Genomic DNA, 24375 nt, shown 5'->3' with positions numbered 1-24375 from the left:
ATTACCTGTCTTTTTTTTTCATCTCTTTTTTTTTCTCCTCTCGCCTCTTGCCTCCCCGAGGAACGATCGTCTTTTTCCGTCTTTTCTCGTCTTTTCTATCTTTTTTTTTTTTTTTTATTCGACCCGGTCTTCCTTAGAATTTTCCTTTTCGTCTTTACCAAGAAACTTATCCCCCATTTTCTTCTTCTCCTCCTCCCCAATTTCCCCAAATTCTCAATTCGCAATCCTCAATTCACTGCACTTCAATCTTCTTCGTTTCATTCTTTGAAATATTTCCTTTCTATTGGCTATTTCTGAGTCAATTCCTCGATCTCATTATCTTGACGCGAAGCAGATCTCGGACTAGTTGTTTTTTTGCTGCGAGAGACCCACTTGCACGCCCGCTTCTTCGGTGGATACAGAACCATCGACGGTGACAACGTGCGGATAAATCACCATCCCATTTTTCCTTCTGGTGGGTGACCGTGGGGAATCTTCTTCAATTAAGCATCTCTTTCTTCCTCTCTCTCGCATTCGTGTGGAGTCAACTCGTGTGAACCCGTGAATCCCGTGAGACCCTGTGACCGTTTGCCTCTCTGTTCGCAGGAAAATTTTCAAACAAGGAGCTTCCTTTGCTTCGAAGAAAAAAAAATCATCCAGAGTGCGGGTTTGATGATTGACTTACCGTGAACATCTTTCTTTCTTTCCTACACGATCTCTCCTCTGTCCACAATGGATCCCAGATCTCACCCTTCCCGTCCTCCATCCACCAGTCTGCCTCCAGGCTCCACGCCCATGTCTTCGACTCCCATCTCGAGCATGCACATGCCACAATACTCGATGCAGCCGCAGTATCCGGTTTCGCAGCCGCATACTCTGCCTCCATTGCAGCCTCATCACCCTCAGTCGCCCGCGCCTCACCACTACATGGGCCAGCCGTACCGTCCGGATTTGTCGCGGTACCCTCCGTCAACTCACGATGTCTACGGGGCTTCCCAGGCCCCTATGATGCCGCACACGACTGTCGGTAGCCTTCCGCCATCGTCTCTGTTGAATCTACCTAACCCTCAAACACAGGCGCATCAGCAGTACCCCCCACCTCCGAGTGTCCTTCCGCCCGCATCCTCCGCTCAGAGTTACCCTCAGCCGATTGCTCCGGCACCCCCGCGCGACCGTCGCCCGGATTTCAATGGTCTTCCTTCCGGTGCCTTTAGTTACTCCGATGGTAAGGGTTGGGGTATGACTCCTGATGTGAACGGCGCGAACGGCTCCCCTTACGCCAAGGAACCACCACGGACGCAGGTTGTCGGCTCTCAGGGCCGCCGTGGCATTTTGCCCAGTGTCCCAGGCCGCGCGACTCCGGTTTCTAACGGGGTCAATGGTACAGCTAAGAGCACCACTATCCCTGCTAAGGACGCGGACGGCAAATTCCCCTGCCCGCACTGTAACAAGACTTACCTCCACGCCAAGCACCTCAAGCGCCATCTGTTGAGACGTGAGTTTTCGAAGCCAGCTCGAAGGAAAAAGTTTGAAATTCCAAGTTGATTGAGATTTGCTAACCGACGTATTTTTTTTCTCTGATTTGTACAGACACTGGTGATCGCCCCTACATGTGTGTTCTTTGCAAGGACACTTTCTCCCGCAGTGATATCTTGAAGCGTCACTTCCAAAAGTGCTCAATCCGCCGGGGTAATCCGACCGGTGCGACTCACTTGTCCCACCCCCAGGCCCATCTGAAGCGGTCTCAACAGCAAGCAGCTGCGGCTGCCGCGGCCAATCCCCCCAAGCCGCTCCAGGATGAAGTCAGTAATCCCGTCCCCCACTCCAATGGCGTTATGGGTACGCAATTCGATGGGGCCGTGAATGGCAATGGAATGGCTACAGGCCGTCCTGGCTACACGGAGCAGCAGCCGCTAGGCTTCACGATGCAGTCTGTCAACGGCATGAACCGTGGTCCCGGTGACGACGCGTTCTCCGCTGGCCAGGCGCACGCGAGAGCCTCGTGGATGGCTGGACCCAAGCAGAATCCGTATCTCATGCAGCCTGGTGTCGATGCCCATGGCCAGCAGCTGACGGTTGATCGTCCCCTTGAACAGGTAAAGCCCCCGGTCTACCATGACCAAAAACCGGTCATGCCCGGTCCCCATTCACATCACCCGGGTGTTGACTGGAATTCGATGTTTCAGCACGGTTCTTCCGACGGTTACATTAACCCCGTTTTCCCCCACTCCATGGCCGCGGGCCAGGAGCCGATCCACGCCCCCGTCGACCACGACCGCAAGTTCTACCCCGCCTCGACCGGTCCTGAGAGCGGTATGAACGGACTGTACCTTGCTTCGACTACGCTGAGCGGAGACGGTTAGTTCTTGCCCTTTTTTTTTCCTACCCCGCCCATTATAGCATGGGATTGTTCTAACAATAATATGCAGGTACTGTGCAGCCCGCGAGACAGTAGACGGTGAATTCGATCGGAAAGCAAGATGATGACTATGAGGCATGAGATTGAAAAAGCGTCTCGACGAAGCAAGAGACCACAGGTTTCTTTTTTTCTTCACGCTGTGGGTAGGACTATTGCTCTCCACCCTCTCTTCTATTGTTTCTAGGCCTTCGTTCCTAGCTTCTCTGCTGGTGCAAATCCACTGGTCACGATGTCTCAGCAAATCCGTCTACGATAGTCCTTTGATCCGTTCGCTCCCGGCTTTCAGCTTGACGGCGTTACGTGCTCCTAGCGTCCCCCGTTTCCGGTTTTGTTCTAGTATCGTTTGTCGATCTATCTCTTTTTCTTATAATCCCATCTGGTGTGGGGTGTGCATTCTTACTCAAGTGGTTTGCGAGTCTGGTTACATTTTATCTTGAACCCCCGACGTGAGGGGCAGATGGTATGGTGGGTGGTTTGTTCGGCGTCCACAACATAGACATGGGCATGTGTTCATCTTTTGCGCGAGTGTTCGACATCAGAAAGAAGAAAAGCTTTTTTTTTATATATTATCTTTCATGGGATGGATGTTGTCGAATTGCCACGTTTCTTTCATTGCAGTCCATTTTTCTTTTACCATGTGCTTCTATCTTTCCCTTTCTTTTCTGCATCGCATGGCCTCTTTTCTCGTGTAAAGTCGGCATGGCAGGACATATGTGTGCTTTGGGAATGAGGTGTGAATTAAGGTGTTTTTGTGTTAGGATTTACTAGAAAAGCAGCTAGAAATAGACTTATGGATCCATTTTGACTGGGGAATCTGGGGTATGGAAGAACATCACAAGGTACTTCTCATTTATATGTAAGAGGTATATTTAGTATTATTTAATGTACAACATAGAGTAGCGGAGAAATGGAGAAATGGAGAAAATGGAGAAAATATAAAAGACTCCGAAAACTTCCTACGTAACGTCATGGCCATAATCCAACGCCCGTGATTGGAGCGCCTATAGGGATCGGGATCTCTTAACGGGATCTCTCAAACTTCTCTTCTACTGATTCTACTGAAACTCCTATTCTATAGTCAAATCATCTATACAGGCGAATCTGTCCCAACATGTCTAACAACCGTCCATTCCTCGCCAACTTCCTGGCCGCTTTCCGCGCCCAGTCAACCTACAAACCTACCCAGCAAGTCGGCAACACTACCTCAACCCTCTCTTCGGCCCAAATCTCCCAGAGCGCCCGCACCATCGCAACAAAAGCAGCAAACTCCGCTCAAGGCTCCTCAGTACCATCATCTGCTTCCGCCACAGCTCACCACAATCACAACCACAACCACAACCACAACCACCACAACCACCACACCCACACGTCCTCTTCTTCTTCCTCAGCAACTACAACACCAGCCGGTCCAGTCCAAGGCCCAAGTCCAGCCCCTTCACATCACTACCACCACGACCAGACATCCCTCCCCTCTACACCACCGTCATCAACACCTATCCCGATCAACCGTGACACTCCAGACCGCCAGCGTCGCGGGAGTGACTCTTCCAGCGGCTCGGGCGGGTTCCGCGATGCCATCGGTCCGGAGAAGTGGTATATTGGTGGGAGAACACCGGCTGGCGAAGAGCGCTTTTATCGCCTCGGGATGGTTACGAAGGGTGGGGGGCGGCTTGGCGGGAGCGGGCGGGTGGGGAGTATTGATCAGTTGAGTCTTTGAGGTATAAGATGTGGGGGGAATGGGGTCTCGGGTGTTTTATGGGGTTTTGTGTTCGACCTGGTCTCGGTTCTGTTCTGGGTTGATTCTGGCTCTGGCTCGGACACTGACTCAGATGTCCATGGCTATCACCCCGGGACTTCAGCTGGATGTTCAATCAGATGGATTTCTGACCCTGATCAGTTACGAAGTTTATGTGTGTTTCTTCTTCTTCTTCTTCTTCTTCTTCTTCTTCTTCTTTTTTTTTGCCTTTTCCCACCTGCGTTCTATCGGTCTGCTATGTGGCGCGGCATTACTGGGCGTCCTGGGATGGTGTTCTCTTTCCTTTACCTCTTTTCGTTTCTTCCCAAGGTCCTCTGATACCTGTCTAGATCTGTAATCTGGATTCCGGATGGTAGCAGATTCCAACTGGGGACCTTGGTTTCTTGCTGGTGATTTTGCTGGTACAAAAGAAGCCCAAAAAAGACATACATCTTACACTATTTACATGAGTTACGATCCGCGTGGGAGTGGGGGCTTATTTGGTCTCTCGTTCTGACTTCTCTCCTCTGCCTCTTTTTGTTCTATCTTCGACACTTGCAGGTTGATGGTCAAAAACATGACTATCCAATAGTCAATAACACATGTTCGAATATTCTTGCTTGGCTCGACCGTTTCCTATAGGCTACATGCATATGCACAAAAATAAGGTATTGATCCCTGTCAAGTAAAAGATGAGATTCTGTATGTCTACCTGGGCAGCTAGCTAGTCCCCTCACACCACCTGCTGTGTAACGCAATGCAGCACACCCCCAGTCCTGGGCAAGGCATTCACCTCAACCTGACGGACCTCCCTGTCTGGAACCAGGCTCTTGAACAACTCAAAGGCTTTCGCATCAGCCTCAGCATCGCCAAACGCCGGCATAACCAGCCCCCCGTTAACGAAATAGAAGTTAACATACGAAGCCGCTGGCGCATCCTCCTCCCCATGGAGATCCCCCTTAACGCAGGCCGGATCCGGCTCAACAACATCATGAATCTCAAATCGCCGTCCCCGGGCATCAGTAGACCTTTCCAAGACCTCCCGAATCTCCGAGTAGATCTCCCAATGCACCTTATCCGCCTTCTCATGGGGACGACAAACAACAACAACACCGGGCCTGACAAACCTCACCTCAGCATCAATATGCACATCGGTAACATCAAGCCCAACCCGACCAGGGAACCAGATAAAAGTACTAACACCCAGCAACCTGCCAAGCTCAGCCTCGATCTCCGCCTTCCCGAGTCCCGCATTCCGCGCATCCCCAATAATACTACTCTCCGTCGCCATAAACGTCCCCTCTCCATCAACTTCAATCCCCCCGCCCTCGAGCCTGATATCCGTCTGCACGCGCACAACAACATCCGCCACAGCCTCCGTCTTCTCATTCTCGAGATCCAGCACGACACCCGCAAAAGCCGTGTTCTCGCGCATGGCTTCCTCGTCCATTACCGGCCACTCCACGTACTGTGGGGACTTTTCCAGGGCTTTGGCTGCTGCGGGCGAGACGCCGGCGCCGTAGATGCGTTCTGTTGTTTTGTGGCCCCATTCACAGAAGCGGAAGTCGATTGCGTAGCGGGTTTTGTCTGCTGCGTCCGCGCTGCGGATGTAGACGGGGCCTGTGTCGCGGATCCAGCAGTGGTTTGTTGGCGCGGAAATGAGGGTTATGTTCGCGCGCTGCTGGGGTGATAGGGTGGTCTGTTTGTCGAGGAGGCCTTGGGCTGATGGGATGTCTTCTGGTCGGGCGTGGAGACGGACGGGCTCGAAGGCTGCGATTGCTGTCGCGAGGGATATTATCTCATTGCGGGTTGCGGCGTTGAGTTCTGGGAGGGTTGAGCGGCATGAGGGGAAGCTTAGTAGGGTTGCGCGGTGGGGGCTTGTTTCTGCTGGGCAGATGAATTGCTTTGTTTTGTCTGGTTGGTGCGCGAGGGCGTGGTGCTGGATGTGCCATGTTTTATTGGTGGGTGGCATGGTTGTTGGGTAGGTTTGTTGGAACAGGGGATTGGATTGGTAGACGGCTGGGATCTGAGTTCGAGCTATGGAGATCTGGATGGGTTAGATTGCATGTGTCGTATAGGATGTGGTGGGGTGGATAGACTGATATACTGACAGTGACAGATGCTTGTCTTAGACGTTGGATAGACCGAAGAAGCATGAGAATACCCCGGGTGACTTGGAGGGTATTTATGTTGAAGGGAATATCCCGATGTGGTCAATATGAGGAGATGAGGAGATGAGGAGACGGATGTCAAATATGAGCCTAAACAAGTTAAAAGGACGAGAACCATTGAACTGCCGCATTGGGATAGTTCAAGCGATAAGCTTAACATCATAGTGGGGCTCTTGAGTTGGAGCTAACCCTTTTCGAACGGGTGGCTTCAGAGAAATTGCAATTTATCGACTGTTCCTGGATCTAAGTAACACTGTATAGATTCATAGTCTGATTTCCCCGGGGATCTGTTCTATAAGCTTTGTATAGAATCAAATTCCTCACCTACATACTCATCTCTCAGCTTCTATCTAAAGAATATCTTGATAAGAGGTACCAACGATACCAGTCAGTGATGTAGTTCCCTATGTCCATCTATTGAATATATAATGGAAGGTGAAATACAAGACATGCCAAACGTTTTTCAGGTATACAAGTATATCACATATAACAGTGTCTTAAAAGCTGCCAATATAGGAAATCCAGGTGCAACGTATAGTTCTGAAGCTACCTACATGATGTATGATGTAGGGCAGTAGGCAGACCTGATACTTCCTTTAAAAAAAAGTGCTGCCTAACTGCGTAACCCTTATTCAACTCATTAAAGCCCTTTCCTCCTCATTTTCTCCCAACCACAACATCGGAAGTGCAGTGAGCGCTACCAGTACCCCCAAAGTGCCCGTCATCGCGCCCCACCCAAAACGATATTCGACAAACCCACCCCACAGCGGTCCAAAGAACACTCCCGCAAATTGACACATGCTCTGCAGTCCGAATCCCTGCGCCACGGCACCCTTGGGTCCGAGTATTCCCGGGTCTCTGAGTTCCATCGCCGTGAGCGCGCGCTGCGTTTCAACGTACATAGCTGGCGCACAGGCATGGATGAAAATTCCGACAAGGAAGAGCAATGATACTAACAGAGCTATCTGTTCGTTCGACTTGGTCTGGACGAACCGCAGACAGATGAGGCTGGGCGAGAGGGAAACGAAACACCCGAAGGCTACGAAGCGGGCACCGAACCTATCGGTGAAACTGCCGAACAGCGGCTCGAAAAAGGCCGGTACGGCCATTGGGAGAAAGATCAGTCCCATGCCGAGGGCGTTCCAGCCGAATGTCGTTTCGACGAAGATGGGGAGGGTCTTAGTGTGATTAGCGAGTTCTTCATGCCAAAAACATCGAGCCTGATACATACCGCATCAAAAGCAGAAAGCAAAAGTCCCTGGGTAAGAAGCGCCCATGAAGATATCAACACTCGGCGCTGCTTGAGCATCCGGAAGATAACGAACCCCTTCCTTCTCTGGATGACCTGTGGTTCGCGCGGACCGACAGAGGGAATACGCTGCGTCGTCTCCAGATCCGACTCCAGGTCTCCATTAGATTCTCCAGCCCATTGAACAGCGACCTTCTTCTCGATCAAAACCAACCGCATGACCATATCAAGTGCAAGAATAGGATATGCAAACCAGAACACGGCGTTGTATCCACCAGAATTGTACACAACGCCTCCGAGGAACGGACCCAGCAGGAAGCCAGAGGCGATCGCGGAACCAAGATACCCTATTGTCTGACCGAGACGCTCCCGGGGCACAGCATCGCCGATGAGAGCGAATGCCGCTACCACTACTAAAGCGCCTGCGATGCCTTGGAGTAGACGAGCCGCGACAAATGCAGCGATGGAACGCGCCAGCTGCAATATCAGCATGCAGCCGGTTAACATGACTAGGGCACTGATGAAGGGTAGTCGACGTGTGCGTCCGCGGTCGACCAGGTAGCCGAATATGGGACACATCAATAGAGACGTGCCTGCTTCAGACATGAGAAGGACACTGACCCAGTATTCTCCTGTTTGAAGGTGAGTATGAGTATGGGATAATTGTGAGGGAAATCTGTTAGGAGGACAGGAACAGAACATACGGTGCTCAAATTCGATTCCGGCTCGGTATACGAGGGCTGTTGGCATCACGGGGACTATCTGCCATTCGTTGATTCTGCGTCCAATTCACGATATAGAAGAGGGCATTTGCTTACCATGGCATATAGGAGGAATTCCTTATTCCAATTGAGTCTTGTCAGTTGCGGACTCGTAAGACTAGGCGTTTAGCCGCTCACATACCGTGAAGGTGGACATCCAGACTGCACCGACGATGAAAACCGTTGAGGAACGAAACTTCAACAGCCAGGGAGTACGTTTACCCCCTGGCTCTCTCTTGAGATTTGATATATCGCCTATAGCCATACTTATCGAGATCGACGAGCGGTTGTCTGCGGATGGAAACAAAGAAGTTCCTCGCTAATCCGAATCAGTAAGAAAAAGTTCCGACTAATATGAGGTCCGACTAATTGGAAATGCAGTCAAAGCTGAGAAAAAACGAAACTAGTCGAATGCCAGACATAATAGGTAAACGACGACTCTTTGTTGAACAAAGGAGAACCCAGAAAGCTGTCAGCCCAGCTTTGGCCGAGAATCGGACAGACCTCGCCCGCTTTTTACTCATCGAACGTCACCCAATCGCGGGATATTATGTTGATTGGTAGGGCTTGGAAGAGTGCACTGCATGCAAGATTCGTCAGATCGACGTTGCAGACGATACCACCACTGCCCAGATTCTGCGCATTGGCACCAACCACACCCTCCGATTCGACGATTGCAATCTAAGCCGGAGATCAGGCGTGCTTGGCATTAGTTTCAATGATGCACTTCCTGAATTATTTATTTGGCCAAGGAAGAGTCGCATCTGCTATCTGGATCTGACATACATCTTACATACAGTCGATGTGGTGCATGGGTCTTGGAGATTGTTCCAACTGGAATTTGAATGGTTATTTAGCGTTAGGTATGTATGAGAGATGAGAGACTCTGCCACATAGCTGAATATCTTGGTTATTCCCTGCTTAAAGATGGAACTTTGCTTTGGTCGCCGGAGGAGCGTGGTCGGCAGCGTGGCTAAGCGGAATGGTCTCGGGTAATATTGTCACCCAGGTAGAGGCGAGTCAACTCCACCACGACAACCGTTGTTGACCACTAGATTGGTCAGTGTGTAGGATGTTTGCATATGCTGTGACAGGATGGGCAGGCCACGCATTTTCCCTATGCGGCAGGCAAGTACTCTCCTGTGCTCTGTTGGTATTGAGGCTCTTTCACTACCGAGTCTCGGCGAAATCACCAGCGGTAATTCCTTTTGATAAACAGAAATAAGTGTCCTGACGGTATTCGTGTTCCTTGGTGTTGATTGTTTGGGGATATGCTGCGTTTCGTAGGCCTCATATACCCGATTTGCATGAGCAACCTGTATACACCACGGAGGATATAGATACAATCTACCGTGGACGATCGAAGTAGGACAGCCTTCACCTGATATACCTTTGGTGTATACTCCGTGGAAAGTACACGAATGAACAAGGGAGAACTTCAAAACATGATATCTCGTCATCAAGGAGAGTCAACGTACAGACCGTGACGTCTTTCCCCCCCGCACTGTACTACCAGCGGCGAGGTCACTGCGCATGTGTCTGTTGTAGCAGTTGTCAGCAGAGAGCATATCATGTCAGCGCTAAGTGTCTACCGCCAGGAGTTCCAGGTCTTTCACGGCTCGCACCTCGCCGGGAGTCCGCAGTGGAGATCTCCGCGATGGTCATCGTAGCACAAAGCGTAAGGGATTTGGATATAATAATTTAGGGGTTTGCAGTTGATGTTTGCAGAGTCGGAGGTCGGGATTTCGGGATTCGAGGAATGTGAGATCTCCACTGTATTGCACTCGGCTAGTGACCCGAAAATCTGGGGGAAAGGAACTTTTGTTTCCTTCTCTCTACCCCTGTATGATTGTGATAGGTGGTTGGGGATGCCAATGGTATGGGAACATCAGGCCATAGAGAGGAGAGTCGTCTAATCGCAACTGATAAGATCGGGATTTGGGGGGGCGGCCACTCGCGGTCATCGCGGCCATCGGAGGTGCCCGAAGCTCTCTTGATCAGCCAATTCGGTGCATTCCAAGGTTCAGATAAATAAATACTCATCAGATCCCAGATCTGCTGGATAATACAATCTTTTTACCTTTCAGTATCATTCAGTATCCTCTACTACCCTTCTCTTCTATATTCCAAGGTTATTCCTCACAATTCAAGATGAGCGCATTGGCAGCTGCCCGCTACGGCAAAGACAATGTCCGCGTGTGCAAGGTGCACCGCGATGAGAAGACTGGTATCCAGACTGTCGTGGAGATGACCGTGTGTGTCCTGTTGGAGGGCGATATTGAGACCTCGTAAGTCGAGCGACATCTCTCATCTCCAAAAAGGTTGGAGCTAACCCAAGCTCCCCACAGTTACACCAAAGCCGACAACAGCGTCGTTGTCGCAACCGACTCGATTAAGAATACCGTCTTCATCACAGCCAAGCAGAACCCCGTAACACCACCGGAGCTGTTCGGCTCAATCCTGGGCACACACTTCATCGAGAAGTACAGCCACATCCACGCGGCGCATGTCAATATCGTGACCCACCGCTGGGTGCGCATGGACATCGATGGCAAGCCGCACCCGCACTCGTTCATCAAGCCTGGCACCGAGACGCGCGACGTGCAAGTTGACGTTATCGAGGGCAAGGGCATCGACATCAACTCCGCCATCAACGGACTGACCGTGCTGAAGAGCACCGGTTCCCAGTTCTGGGGCTTCGTTCGCGACGAGTACACCACTCTCAAGGAGACCTGGGACCGTATTCTCAGCACCGATGTCGCGGCGAACTGGCAGTGGCGCCGCTTCACTGGTCTCGCCGAGGTCAAGGCGCACTTTGAGAAGTTCAATGCTGCTTGGGAGGCGGCCCGCGCTATTACCCTCAAGACCTTTGCTGAGGATAACAGTGCCTCCGTCCAGGCGACGATGTATAAGATGGGAGAGCAGATTCTTGCTGCTGCGCCTCTGCTGGATACTGTTTCGTATGCGTTGCCTAATAACCACTTCTTCGAAATCGGTATGTTTAACTCTTCCCCTTGTGAATCTTGGATTTGGGCTAATCTTTGCGCTTCTAGATCTCAGCTGGCACAAGGGCCTCAAGAACACCGGCAAGGACGCCGAGGTGTACGCTCCCCAATCCAACCCCAACGGTCTTATCAAGTGCACCGTTGCCCGGTCTGGCCAAAAGGCTAAGCTGTAAATGCTTTCTAGAGGATTGTCGGCGAGCTCCGACATGGGCGCTAGCTGGTTTCCTCCCCTTCTCTTGTACATATAGCCATACATTTGCTATACCTCCGGGATCAGACTCCCTATATCTCGAATTCAATCCAGCACTTCTTCCCAGAATACAGCAACGTAGAAAAGCATTGTATAGTACGTGGTATTGTGATAGTATGTGCTATAAGTACATTTCAAAAGAACCGCAGGCTCGAAGGCTGAAAAGTCTGAGGCCAAGTAACGGAGTAGATAATCAAAAGCAATATCCCAAATGGACTCCACACCCATGCGCTTTTGCGGTTGGATCATAACATCGCAGGAGAATAGAATACAGGCAGACACGGACCCGGTTTAGGTCGGCGTTGTAAAATGACGAAAGGAGATAAAAATGATGCTTTATGCGCTTGGCTTGTCGGCGGCGTTTTTGAATGCTTCCTGCACCTCAGGCAGATTTCCGATCACTGATTGGTTGCCGAACTTGACAATGTTCTCCTTGTAGGGGTGGGCGGCGCCTTCGAAAGCTGCAAGATATTTGGTTAGACTGGGTTCAAAAGATAAAGAAAGTAGATGGGCTGAATGAATGGGTCCATGTCGTTCTTTGAAGATGAACCTGTCCGCAGGTGTATATCCCATCCAGTAATCCAGTAACCCATCCAAACAGCGGGGACGCAGCAACCACGAGCACTTACTCTTCAATCGAGCTAGGCGGATATCCTTGAGTCGGTTTTTAGGCAACATGCCCCTGACAGCACGGCGCAAGACTTCACCACCACCCCATTTGGCAAACATCTGATCCATCGTCATGCTCTTCAAGCTACCGGGCCGCGTCGTGTGCGTGTAGTACTTCTTCTGGAATCGCTTCTTTCCCGTTGTCTTGAGATCGTGACATCCCACAACCACCACATAGTCACCACAGTCTGTTGAAGGGTCGTAGATGGGCTTGTTCTTGCCCATCAAAACGAGGGCGATCGACGAGGCGAGACGGCCGAGGGATCGTTCATCGGCGCCGGCGTCGACATAGTGCCATGTGCGCGAGTAGGCGAGACGGGTCTGATGGGTTGATGGTTAGAACTGAGCGGATTATTTGGATGCAGCGTATGCGCGGTTCGCCCGGAAGGATCCGCATTGAAGCTATTTACCTTGCCGACGACTTGCGACATCTTGTTGACGCGGCGGAGGGTAATATAGGTGCCGGGGTGAGGGGGAATTAGCCAATTAACAAAAGGCAGGGAAGTCCAATTGAAGATTCCAGCAAGAAAAACAGATCCAGCGCCTAAATGTCCGAGATAATGATGATCTCAATGTTCTCTGTATTGCTTGTACTCTAACCTGCCCCCGATTGAAGTTCTCCGGGTCATGTGACCAAGCCCTAAGTCTCGTGCCACGCTAGTCCCAATGTAGAATTAGCGTCGCACACTAAGCGAAACCCGCACGGAAGGGCAAATCACTGTGTATGGGAATTCAAGTGACTCTTTTTCCATCTCCCTCGACAACACACTCCCTCCCCCACGACAACCACCATGGCTTCCGTCCCGAGTGTGCAATGCTTCGGCAAGAAGAAGACGGGTAAGCTCTCTTTTTTCCCGACCGGAGATCAGCGTGAATTGAACCTGTGCGCTGACATATTTAATTTTCAATAGCCACCGCTGTCGCCCACTGCAAGGTATGATCCACGCCTCTACCCCCTCGGTCCCAATACGTTGTTTCGAGATATCTGGAAGGGAAACGGTCGGAAAGGAATTGTGCTTGGAATGAAGGACTGGGATCGAATTTTGGAAGGATATACGAAACAACATGTTGCGCGATCGTGGAGGTCATATACACATTGAACTGGACAACTTGCTGAGACATTTCACAGCAAGGCAAGGGCCTCGTCAAGGTTAACGGCCAGCCCCTCTCCCTGGTCCAGCCCGAGATCCTCCGCTTCAAGGTACGCACAATACGTTCGCTCCAACAACTCCCGCGCGCCAGAAAAGAAGGGGATTCGCACGAATCGCAAGCGACAATGGCAATGGGAAAAAGCCTCTCCGAAATCGATTTCTGACAATCCACGCTCGAATTTTTAGGTCTACGAGCCCCTCCTGATCGTCGGCGCTGACAAGTTCGCCGGTGTCGACATCCGTGTCCGTGTTACCGGTGGTGGTCACACTTCCCAGGTCTACGCCATCCGTCAGGCCATCGCCAAGTCCATTGTCGCCTACTACCAGAAGTACGTCGATGAGCACTCCAAGAACCAGCTGAAGCAGGCTCTTGCTCAGTACGACCGCACACTCCTGGTTGCCGACAACCGCCGTGCCGAGCCCAAGAAGTTCGGTGGTCGCGGTGCCCGCTCCCGCTACCAGAAGTCCTACCGTTAAATTTTTCTTTCTCACTTGTTACGCGGCGAAAGGGAAAAGAAAAGTTTACGGCAACAGGGAAATGGAATATGTCTGTCTTCATATGTTTTTTCTATCACGACTTATTTCCATGACTTCTTGGTGGACTGGGGACTTGGGAGAACTCGGGGATGTTTGAGCGGTTTATGTTCGGTTTAACCGCTCTTACATGAGATCAGAGGACCGGGCTAGAGGAATTTGGGAAAATGACCTCTGGTTGTTGTTCCGGTGCCTTGTTGATATGTTTTTCACTGGCGCTGTCCTGCACGGCTGGAAAAAATACCTAGCATAGCCAGGAAAATCTACTCAAATGATACTGGGTTTTATCTTGTTCAAGTCTTTGTTTTTGGCATCTTTGGGGTTATTTTAGCTATGGTGTTCTAACATTGGTCTCACTTTTTCCCAGAGTTATGTTCTCCATACGCCGAACTTGGGCTGGTATATGCTCTCGAAGGTAAACCAAGTCCTCGCCCCTCTCCCATACTGGACCACATCTAGGATACATCGATCTACATACGTAGTTATAGCAAGTTTACCCCGGAATTGGCTATCTATCACTTGAATTTACTGCCAAGCCTCAATCCAATTGGTCAGTTTCTTGTCATTTCTAGATGATGTTAGCCACATGGACCCTTGCATCACTTGCAGCAAATGTCGCGGCCCTGTTTCGACATATCCAACACCGATCTCGTCTCAAAACAGCCCAGAACTAGTCGTCAGTCAGACATTGCCTTGTATCACCACTGATACCCTTGGGCAGTGGGCTTACCATTTCACCTGAAATGCACAATGCTCACCAAAGTAGGCGAATTGCAATGTCTTGTCTCGGCCAACCCTCGCTTCGTCTCACATCGGAAATTCTTTTCCTTCCTCCTTGGGCGTAGTATTGGATGGGATAGTATGGTATCAGAGTAATGTGGGTTGAACCATGGTCTGTAAATGTGCTCCCAGTGCTATGAAATTCAACTGTCAGCAAAGTAGAAACAGACTGCCGACTCGTTTGTCTGATCAACCCTCTGTGGTTGAGACCTTGTAATCAACTCCTATCAGAGGCCTGATTTTTTCTTTCACTGACAACTGTGCAAATGCGTAGTCGCTTGGATAGGAATAAGAACGTTTAAGTCATCATTTGGGAGTTTCAAGGCTCAACCACTTGGGGATATTCTCATTCAGAATGGCATGAGGCTGAACCATACCAAAGTATACGGGAGTTGCCAACGTACCTTTCTCAATCAGCCCCATACTGTCGGGATTTTGTATTCATCTCGTGTCGGATTCGTTTTCTCTCGATGCTTATGCCAATGCGTAGGCACTCCATTGAATAATTCAACAGTCAACAGGTGTGGTTTCGAGGCTCGCCAACTTGGTATGCAGCCCAAAATTAGCAACCACTAAAATGCAGGGGAATGGAAAACTTGCGTTTATTCATCTCACCATTGAATCACAGGCGTGCTCTCGTGAGAGATATGAAGCAGTGCTGCGGCCAAACATAGGGAAATCGTAGGCATGTTTCGATTGACCAATCCTCTGTAGTGGAAACCTTGCGTATCTCGTATCAGATGTTATATTTTTATTCCATTGGAGCCCATGCCAATGCGTAGCCATCCAGGAAATTGAAAGTGAAGCAGTCATCATTTAGGAGATTTGAAGGTTTATCCACTTGGGAAGGTTCTCCTAAAACTGAAGATTAACATTCATAAAGAGTAGTAGAATGGGAAACTTGCCTTTCTTGCCCAGGTGATTTGTCTCAGCTATTACTAGGGTATAGGTGAGGCCGTATCCAAGTGTGAGTCTAGGGAGATTTTTCTAGAAGTCCATAGTCAATGTTCAGTAGGTCAAGGGAATGGGAAACTTGCCTTTCTTGATTTGCCTCAGCTATTACTATAGGTGAGGTCGTATCCAAGTGTGAGTCTAGGGAGATTTTTCTAGAAGTCCATGGTCAATGTTCAGTAGGTCAAGGGAATGGGAAACTTGCCTTTCTTGATTTGCCTCAGCCATTACTAGGGTATAGGTGAGGTCGTATCCAAGTGTGAGTCTCGGGAGATTTTTCTAGAAGTCCATAGTCAATGTTCAGTAGGTCAAGGGAATAGGAAACTTGCCTTTCTTGATTTGCCTCAGCCATTACTAGGGTATAGGTGAGGCCGTATCCAAGTGTGAGTCTCGGGAGATTTTTCTAGAAGTCCATGGTCAATGTTCAGTAGGTTAAGGGAATGGGAAACTGCCTCTCTCCTTCTATCTCAATCCGTCTTCAATCATACGCTTGTTTTGACCTAAAATATTATCATGAAGCATAGGGGATCGCAAACATACCTCTTGATATTCGTGATCCGCCGAGTTCTCGCGTCAGGTACACTTTCTCTATTCGTTGTCTTGGGCACCGAATAGAGAAGGCATAAGGAATCATCATTCGCGAGATTCGGGGCTTGTCTCTCAATGTGCCTATAGTCACTGCACGAGTATGTCGACTCGCGGAAGCGAGAAGTGGGAATCGTACCTAGGCAATTGAAAGTCAGCGACAGAGATTCAATTCAACCACATCGGTCTTGGAGTCAATTGGAAAACAAATCCTTTTAACTTTGCATTAACCTGAATATTGAATTCAGGACCGGGGAACCAGCAAACGAGAAGCAAAAGTGTTGCAATGGTCTGGATCAGCACTCTTGATCGGGGGTAAGCAGCCTCGCATCAGACTGTTCTTATCATCTGCTGTCCTCAAAGTCCACAGTGAGAGTGCGGGCTGGGATGTAGCTCTTGTAGTAGAATGCTGTCATCATCTTGCGGGCTTGATTGTTCTCGGGCGATGAAGGACTGTGTCATCTCATATCTAAATAGAAAATTAGCAACTTTGAAATCTAGCCTGATGTATTAGAACGATTAGAAGAGCGGCCAGTATTGTAGCGGTCTGGATCAAATTAGTGTATATAGCCTCGCATCAGATTGTTCTTTTCATTTGTTGTCCTCAAAGTCCACAGTGAAGAGTGTAGACTAAGGCGCTCTTGTAGAATGTTGTCATCATTTTGCGGGCTTTGGTTGTTCTCGGGCGATAAAGGGCCGTGTCAAGTCATACCTGAACGGGAAATTGGCAATCTAAAGCGATGCATTGGAACGATTAGCAGAAATCCCCATGTCAACGCGGGAAGAATTGCCTCGTACCTTGAGAATATCGGTAATTTTGTCTTTGGTCTCATATCAGCCAGAGAGCTGCATATCAACACCGGGAGTTGGGATCGAAAAGTAAATGAGAGTTCCAAGGGCTTGGTCCGAATCAACCGTTTGATTTGTCGCAGCTCAGACTGACTGACGTAGATCTCTGGGTCATTGAAAGTTGCGAATGTTCAAGTTCTGGTTTGCAAGCTTTTGAATTTCCTAGGTATTAGCATCAAGTCATACCTACTCATGATGGGAACGAAATACTTTGTCTTGGAAGCGTGAACCCAAAGACATAATGTGGAATTGGATCACAACAACGGACGAGTCAGTCTGCAGATCAAGTAACCTTGTTCCTCCAATTAGCATCGGTGTTCAATTCCATTCTCACCTTCGAGTTGTAGTCCTCGTAATCTGAGCATTCAGATGATTGGAGCCGTGGTAATTGAGGGTAAAATGGAATTATCTAGATATCGCGAATGTTAGCAAAATAAAGCCGACGTAACAAGAGCTGCATAATCAGCCAAGGGAATGGGGTAATTTTTTGTCGCCTTGTATCAGATGTGCTAGGAATCTATCACTGAGTCCATTGGTTCCGATGCTCCATAGTCACTCAAAGTGTAGTATGTTGTTCTTTCTCATCATAAACCGTGATTTCTGCGGCACCGAATATCAATTGTGCTTGTGGGTTGGAAGGGGAATCGTACCTTGCCGTACAATATGGAAACCTAGAATATCTCATGGTTATAAGCGTGGACTTCTAGTATCAAGGCAGAACAACTGTCACGGAATAAGCCAAGGAAAGGAATATCCTTCATTTCGCATCGTATCAGAGTTCCTTTCGGTTCTTTCTTTGGTCGAGTGACCGACATAACATGGGCTTTCGGGTCCACCGAGTATCCATTGTGCTTGTAATGCGAGGGGATTCATCGAGTTGGTGAACATGATATGCTTATCTGGGGATCTTGGGAGTGTCAGCAATACTTGTCGAACATTATTCCATAGTACGAACAGTTTGATCAACAAAGATACATTTCTGCATTGACGCGGTCAGCTTAGTTCTTTTCACTTCCGTCAAGAGTTTGTTCTTAGCCCATCGGCCTCTGTAGCTCGAATAGCCATTTGCGAGGCTCGAGTCCCAAATGCCATTTGGATTTGCAGGCTGCAGGCTGTCGAAGCGATCGTATTGTCATATGTGCGCGTGTCGACGGCATGGATACTATTCATATCTATTTCCCAAACGTTAGCCAATCGGTCCAATAATACAATATATAGTGACGATCGCCGTCTCATCAATAGGAGAAATAAGTGCTTCAACTCACATCAGATCAACTGTAACGATGATGTTAAGAAAACTGTCGTATCATCATCCGATGGACTTGAGTCGAGAAGTCAAACTCGAATTAAGGCTCGAGTCATACCAAATCGTAGAGACATGGTATCCTAGGTAGATTAGCGAAAATGGGAACGACTGTTCTATTGATCGTTGGGTGTAGGACAGGTGAGGACTTCGTTCATCTCGCTGTAGGATATTCGACGGCGAGACATCAAAAAAGAAAGATGGGACTTACTGTACGATATATTACCTGAAAAATCCAGGACCAAGTGTGTAGAAGATTGTCAAAGAGACATAAATCAATGTAGGCAGCGAAGTATAAACGACGCAGCTCTGGAATCGCCGTAGCGACGCACGTCAACAAGACATAAAAACCGTACGCAACGAAGTATACGACGCAGCTCTGGAATCGCCGTAGCGACGCACGTCAACGAGAAATAAAAACCGTACGCAACGAAGTATACGACACAGTTTTGGGCTCGGCTTCCACGTGGCTTGTCAGATCTTTCTTTGCCCCTTTAAGATCCTTTCTCTCGTTCAGACCTTTGTTCATTGTCTTAGATCTATTTAGAGTGCTGTACTGCAGGAGATATGTTATTGTTAGCCTCATTATCATTATATTCCGTTCCGTTGATCTAAACAAGTAGACACATGCATCATATAAGCTAGGGGGGTCCATACAAGTAGACGGGCTTCTCATTCTCACATAATGGTCTAAATTTTAAATTCTAGAGTTATTGGGCTAGGCTCTGTACAAGCAAATAATGCTTTTTTGGCCGTTCTTAAACACTTAGACAGCTAGTTGCCTCAATCCGAGCCATTTATGGTGCCCGTTATATTGATAAGACCCATATATGTTGGTACTTCTGAAGTACTATGCCTGAAAGAAAAATAAATTCGCTGTTTATATTAGAGTGTATCTTGCAAGAATCGTGGACTAGTTATGTACATATGTAGTTATAGAGTTAGATACGTGCAATTATTAGGGCACGATATGATCGCCTGATCTCCGGGTATACGGGTATACGTATTCCCGATGTCGCCTAGATAATGGCGGGCGGGGCTGCTACAGAGCTGACTAATCACAATTTTCATCTCTCAGCCTGAGGCAGAAACACTTACGACGCTGACATAATCTCACCAGCGCGGAACAGGCCAACGCGACCCGACGCGTGATGTTCGCGTGCCTGGATGAGTTGTGTGACACTCCTTTTATCCTCCCTTTCCCCGCAACAACCGTCAATCCGATCTACTCTTCTTTACGCAGTCCAACACTATTTAATGGGCAGTAGTCTTTGAACAAACGGCAATGCCTACAGCTCGTGAAAGATTGGCCGAGCTGAGGGCCCTCCGTGCCTCAGGAAAGAAACGAATTTCCACATACGAGGTCGAGGACCAGGGCGACATCTACGACGAGGTTGATGATGACGGTTACAAGAAGGTTATCCGGAACCGTCTTGATCAGGATGATTTCGTCGTCGATGATAACGGTGCCGGTTACGCGGACGATGGCCGCGAAGTATGGAACGAACAGACAGCCGAATACGACAGCGACGAAAGCGACGAACTACCTACACGAGGCAAGGCTGCCAAACGAAAGAGGGAAGAGGAACAACAGCGAAAGGAGAAAATGAACAATGGCATATCCAAATACTTCAATAAAGGACAGGCTGCGGCTTCTGCTCCTAAGCGTAAGGTGAGTCCTTTCTGCTCTTGGGATCCAAATCCCTAATTTTAACAATCCGTTTTATAAGCCCGTTGCTACTGCCGAGGATGATGCATTCATGGCCGATCTCCTTGGAGAGGTCGATGCCAACGTCGTATCGAGCCACGCCCCGACACGCAACATTGTCAAGTCAGAAGCCCGACGCAAAGTTCGCGTTCTTTCTCCGCCCTTGTCTGAGAAGCGCCGCCACGAGAAAATTCACGCAAAGGACGAAAATGACATGCCAAGCTCGCCAATGAAGGACCAGACATTACACTCTGACGATCTCGATGACGGTCCTCTACCGATGCCAGACGATGACGATGTCCCCATGAGTGATATCTTGCCCTCATCCCCAATTAGCAAAGCAGTGGAGCGGAGGAACACTGTACCGGTCAAGGCTGAAGAGCCAGAAGACGACGATGTTGACCTCATGGACGTCGCAGAAGTCACTGGAGACTCTAGCCTTAAAACGAAAACAATTAATATGACCGGCAGTCGGCCGCCCCCGAAGATCAAGTATGAAGTTGCTTCTACACCAGAAGGCTCGTCCCCAGTCAAATCAATGCCAGAAGTAATGGATGCTTCTTGGAATGACGTGAGGAGCAAATTGAACGTTCTCAGCAGTCCAGCCCCGGAAATGCGATCATTCGGCAAGCTTCGTGCCCAAGATGTTGTCGAAGACGACGGCAGTCTGCGCATATTCTGGCTGGACTACACGGAAGTCAACGGCAGCCTGTGTCTGTTCGGAAAAGTGAAGAACAAGCAGAATGGATCCTATACTAGTGCATTCGTCAAGGTTGACAATATCTTGCGAAAGCTTTATTTCCTTCCGCGCGAATATCGATACAAGCACGGACGAGCGACTGAAGAGGAGGTTGGCATGCAAGATGTTTACTCAGAGGTCGACGAGATGATGTCGAAACTTAAGGTGGGTATGCACAAGATGAAACCGTGCGAACGAAAGTATGCATTTGAAATGCCCGGGGTCCCAAAGGAGGCAGAATATCTCAAATTACTCTACCCCTACGACAAGGCTGCACTGCCAATGGAAACTAAGGGAGAGACCTTTTCGAACGTTTTCGGTACCAATACCTCCCTATTTGAACAGTTTGTGCTCTGGAAAAATATAATGGGCCCTTGCTGGCTCAAGATCGACCAGGCCGACTTTGCCGCAGTAACCAACGCATCCTGGTGCAAGTTCGAATGCCAGGCCACCAAACCAGCACTCATCAGCCTCGTCCCAGATTCGGAAAACCTGGACGCCCCGCCCTTGACCTTAATGAGCCTTTCTTTCCGTACCCAGCTCAATGTCAAGGAGAACAAGCAGGAGATTCTAGTAGCGAGTGCCCGAGTGTATGAAGATGTTTCTCTAACTGATACCACTCCCCCTGAGAAGCTTCCGTGCAAGACATTCACCGTCATGCGCCCTGCTGGTGGGTCGTACCCAATGCATTTCGAAGCCGAAGCACGAAAACAGCGGGGAACTGTCATTCTCGAAAGAAGCGAGCAGTTCTTGCTCAGCAGGTTCCTGGCTATGTTCGAGAAGATGGACCCCGATGTCATCATGGGCCACCAGTTGCAGGATGTCGACCTGGGCATTCTACTCAGCCGGATGCGTGAAAAGAAGACTCCTGGATGGCACCGTATTGGCCGACTCAGGCGTGGAGATTGGCCTAAGAATTTCAACAAGGGCGGCAACTTCTTTGCGGAAAGGCAGTTGATTGCTGGAAGATTGATGTGTGATGTTGCTAACGACATGGGCAAGGTAATGCTCTCTTCAAAGTGAGTATATGACAATGCTGACAGCCACTAGTCTCTTATGATGAAATGCCAGTCGTGGAGTTTGACTGAGATGTGCCAACTCTACCTCGGCCAAGGCAATGTACGCCAGGAAATAGATGTCGAAGCGGCATTGAAGACCTGGGCGACCACCAAAGAAGGTCTCATGAACTTCGTCAATCATTGTGATACAGATACATACTTCGTTGCAGCATTGGTTCTACGCCTTCAGATGCTGCCGCTCACAAAGGTCCTGACCAATACCGCTGGTAATTCGTGGGCACGCACACTGAGTGGTACGCGTGCCGAGCGAAACGAGTATATTCTGCTACATGAGTTCCATCGCAACAAATACATCTGTCCTGACAAGTACTCGTCTCGTCTTCAGAAGGCAGAAGAGAAAATGCAAGATGGCGACGACGACGAAGCCCTCGACAAGAAAAAGAAGGACAAGTTCAAGGGTGGTCTTGTTTTCGAGCCCGAAAAAGGTCTTTACGACCGCTTCGTTCTTGTTATGGACTTCAACAGTCTGTACCCCAGTATCATCCAGGAATACAACATCTGCTTCACAACTGTGGATCGAACAGCTACGGTAAATTGACTCAAAGCAAGCCCCGGTCTCATTTCATTTGTTCTAACATGTGCAACTAGGCTGAGAATGAGAACGAAGAGAAAGTGCCAGATGTCCCCTCCTCTGAGCAAGAACAAGGTGTTCTCCCTCGGCTGATCGCGACCTTGGTTAATCGTCGACGCGAAGTGAAGAAGTTGATGAAAGACAAGCGTGCCACGCCCGAACAACTGGCCATATGGGATACAAAACAATTGGCCTTGAAGTTGACTGCCAATTCCATGTACGGATGCTTGGGATACACACAGAGTCGATTCTACGCTCGACCTCTGGCAATGCTCACCACCTTCAAGGGACGTGAGATTCTGAGGAATACCAAGGAATTAGCCGAAAGCCAGCAATTGCGAGTCATTTATGGTGATACCGATTCGGTCATGATCAACACGAATATGGACAACATGAGCGATGCCATCAAGGTTGGCGAAGAGTTCAAGAAATCGGTCAACGAACGCTACCGACTTCTAGAAATCGATATTGATAATATCTTCCGTCGACTTCTACTACACGCCAAGAAGAAGTACGCTGCCGTCAACCTTACCGAGGTGGATGGCAAGTACGTCGAGAAACTGGAGGTTAAGGGTCTTGACATGAAGCGTCGTGAATACTGCTCCCTCTCAAAGGAGGTATCATCGAAATTGCTCAACGAAATCCTGTCCGGTGAAGATCAGGAAGTCGTGCTCAACAAGATTCACGAATACTTGCGCGAGCTTGCAGGCAGGATGAAGGAATACACAATCCCGGTGCAGAAATACGTGATCTACACTGTACGTGATGAACGCCAGGAATATTGGTCATTCTGCTAATGTTTTACCAGAAACTTTCAAAACGACCCCAGGAGTACCCTAATAAAGAAAGCATGCCACCGGCACAAGTTGCTCTCCGCGAAATTGCCCGGGGGAAGACAGTTAGACCGAATGACGTCATCTCATATATTGTGACGAACGGAGACTCAGAAACCTCGTCTCTGCCTCCTGCGAAGCGATCATACAGCCCACAGGATGTGCTGAAGCCGGATTCAGGGCTCAGGCCAGATGTTGAGTTCTACATCCTGAAGCAAATCTTCCCTCCCATTGAGCGTCTCTGTGCCCCGATTCCCGGAACTGACGCCGTGCGTCTCGCCGAGTGCTTGGGTCTTGATACTCGCAAGTATCAGATCAATACATCTAGCTCCAGCGGCCAGCAGAACGCGGAGATCACCCCGCTGGAGTCCCAGATCCCGGATTCGGTTCGGTTTGCCAATTCCAAGCGGCTGTCCCTAAGATGCCGATACTGCAAAGAACAGTCTGTGTATGAGGGTCTAGTGACTTCATCTCACATGTGCACTGCTCACGGAATCATTTGCCCCAACCAGAGCTGCCAGAAACCCTTCTCAGTCATGACAATTGTCGCCCAACTGGAGAACCAGATCCGCGAACAGATCTCACGATACTATGAAGGCTGGTTGGTATGTGACGATTCATCATGTGGCAATCGCACACGGCAGATCAGCGTTTATGGACACCGCTGCTTGGGCCCCCGAGGTCGTGCAGAAGGCTGTCTAGGCCGCATGTCCTACGAGTACTCAGAGAAAGAGGTATACAACCAGCTTCTGTACTTCGCCGGTCTCTGGGATGTCGAGAAAGCTAAGGTCGCTGCCGAGAAGGAGACCGTAGAAAAGAAGGACAGTGTTGCCGCCCTTGCAGAGTTCAACCGCACAAGATTCGGTACGATCAAGGGGGTGGTGGACAGCTACCTGAAGAAGTGTGGTCGTCAATGGGTTGAGATGGATGGTCTCTTCCGCTTCATGTTACAATAGATGTCTCGGTGGCGTATGGTTTCGGATGTCTGTAAATACATAAGGATACTGGGTCTGGGAAAGTTAGCATAGTCATGATCAAATCAAAACACATATAT

At 49.3% G+C, this 24375-nt stretch overlaps 8 protein-coding genes across 8 annotated transcripts; 5 read left to right on the top strand and 3 right to left on the bottom strand.

Moving 5' to 3' along the window:
* Window positions 1-711: 711 nt before the first annotated feature.
* Window positions 712-2434, top strand: N7525_004277 (C2H2-type zinc finger protein; the record flags this gene model as incomplete). The annotated part of the gene is made up of 5 exons (XM_061212967.1): window positions 712-1002; window positions 1057-1474; window positions 1570-2075; window positions 2166-2337; window positions 2409-2434. 5 exons carry the CDS (start codon window positions 712-714, stop codon window positions 2432-2434), a joined length of 1413 nt encoding a protein of 470 aa, XP_061069988.1.
* A 1075-nt stretch (window positions 2435-3509) lies between these two features.
* Window positions 3510-4115, top strand: N7525_004276 (uncharacterized protein; the record flags this gene model as incomplete). Its single annotated transcript, XM_002565945.1, has 1 exon — window positions 3510-4115. The coding sequence occupies one exon, from the start codon at window positions 3510-3512 to the stop codon at window positions 4113-4115; it is 606 nt and encodes a 201-aa protein (XP_002565991.1).
* Window positions 4116-4866: 751 nt separating this feature from the next.
* Window positions 4867-6105, bottom strand: N7525_004275 (agmatine deiminase family protein; the record flags this gene model as incomplete). The annotated part of the gene is made up of 1 exon (XM_002565946.1): window positions 4867-6105. The coding sequence occupies one exon, from the start codon at window positions 6103-6105 to the stop codon at window positions 4867-4869; it is 1239 nt and encodes a 412-aa protein (XP_002565992.1).
* Window positions 6106-6936: 831 nt separating this feature from the next.
* N7525_004274 (MFS transporter) lies at window positions 6937-8579 on the bottom strand (the record flags this gene model as incomplete). Its single annotated transcript, XM_061212966.1, has 5 exons — window positions 6937-7482; window positions 7536-8185; window positions 8258-8315; window positions 8372-8392; window positions 8457-8579. 5 exons carry the CDS (start codon window positions 8577-8579, stop codon window positions 6937-6939), a joined length of 1398 nt encoding a protein of 465 aa, XP_061069987.1.
* Window positions 8580-10465: 1886 nt separating this feature from the next.
* N7525_004273 (urate oxidase) lies at window positions 10466-11492 on the top strand (the record flags this gene model as incomplete). Its single annotated transcript, XM_002565947.1, has 3 exons — window positions 10466-10602; window positions 10663-11309; window positions 11368-11492. The coding sequence occupies 3 exons, from the start codon at window positions 10466-10468 to the stop codon at window positions 11490-11492; spliced, it is 909 nt and encodes a 302-aa protein (XP_002565993.1).
* A 413-nt stretch (window positions 11493-11905) lies between these two features.
* Window positions 11906-12699, bottom strand: N7525_004272 (mitochondrial 54S ribosomal protein uL13m; the record flags this gene model as incomplete). Its single annotated transcript, XM_002565948.2, has 3 exons — window positions 12649-12699; window positions 12199-12559; window positions 11906-12030 (listed from the first exon to the last, which is right to left on the bottom strand). Exons 1-3 carry the CDS (start codon window positions 12667-12669, stop codon window positions 11906-11908), a joined length of 507 nt encoding a protein of 168 aa, XP_002565994.1. The 5' UTR covers window positions 12670-12699.
* A 265-nt stretch (window positions 12700-12964) lies between these two features.
* On the top strand, window positions 12965-14299 carry N7525_004271 (40S ribosomal protein uS9). The gene is made up of 4 exons (XM_002565949.2): window positions 12965-13075; window positions 13150-13172; window positions 13368-13439; window positions 13576-14299. The coding sequence occupies exons 1-4, from the start codon at window positions 13030-13032 to the stop codon at window positions 13864-13866; spliced, it is 432 nt and encodes a 143-aa protein (XP_002565995.1). The 5' UTR covers window positions 12965-13029; the 3' UTR covers window positions 13867-14299.
* A 5377-nt stretch (window positions 14300-19676) lies between these two features.
* On the top strand, window positions 19677-24277 carry N7525_004270 (DNA-directed DNA polymerase alpha catalytic subunit POL1; the record flags this gene model as incomplete). The annotated part of the gene is made up of 5 exons (XM_002565952.2): window positions 19677-20063; window positions 20122-21840; window positions 21889-22446; window positions 22506-23246; window positions 23297-24277. 5 exons carry the CDS (start codon window positions 19677-19679, stop codon window positions 24275-24277), a joined length of 4386 nt encoding a protein of 1461 aa, XP_002565998.2.
* Window positions 24278-24375: the final 98 nt, after the last annotated feature.

Source organism: Penicillium rubens (genome assembly GCF_028828025.1).
Source record: "Penicillium rubens strain IBT 27055 chromosome Unknown utg000002l_segment0_segment0, whole genome shotgun sequence".
Classification (NCBI taxonomy): domain Eukaryota; kingdom Fungi; phylum Ascomycota; class Eurotiomycetes; order Eurotiales; family Aspergillaceae; genus Penicillium; species Penicillium rubens.
This window is presented reverse-complemented; position numbering and strand designations above follow the sequence as displayed.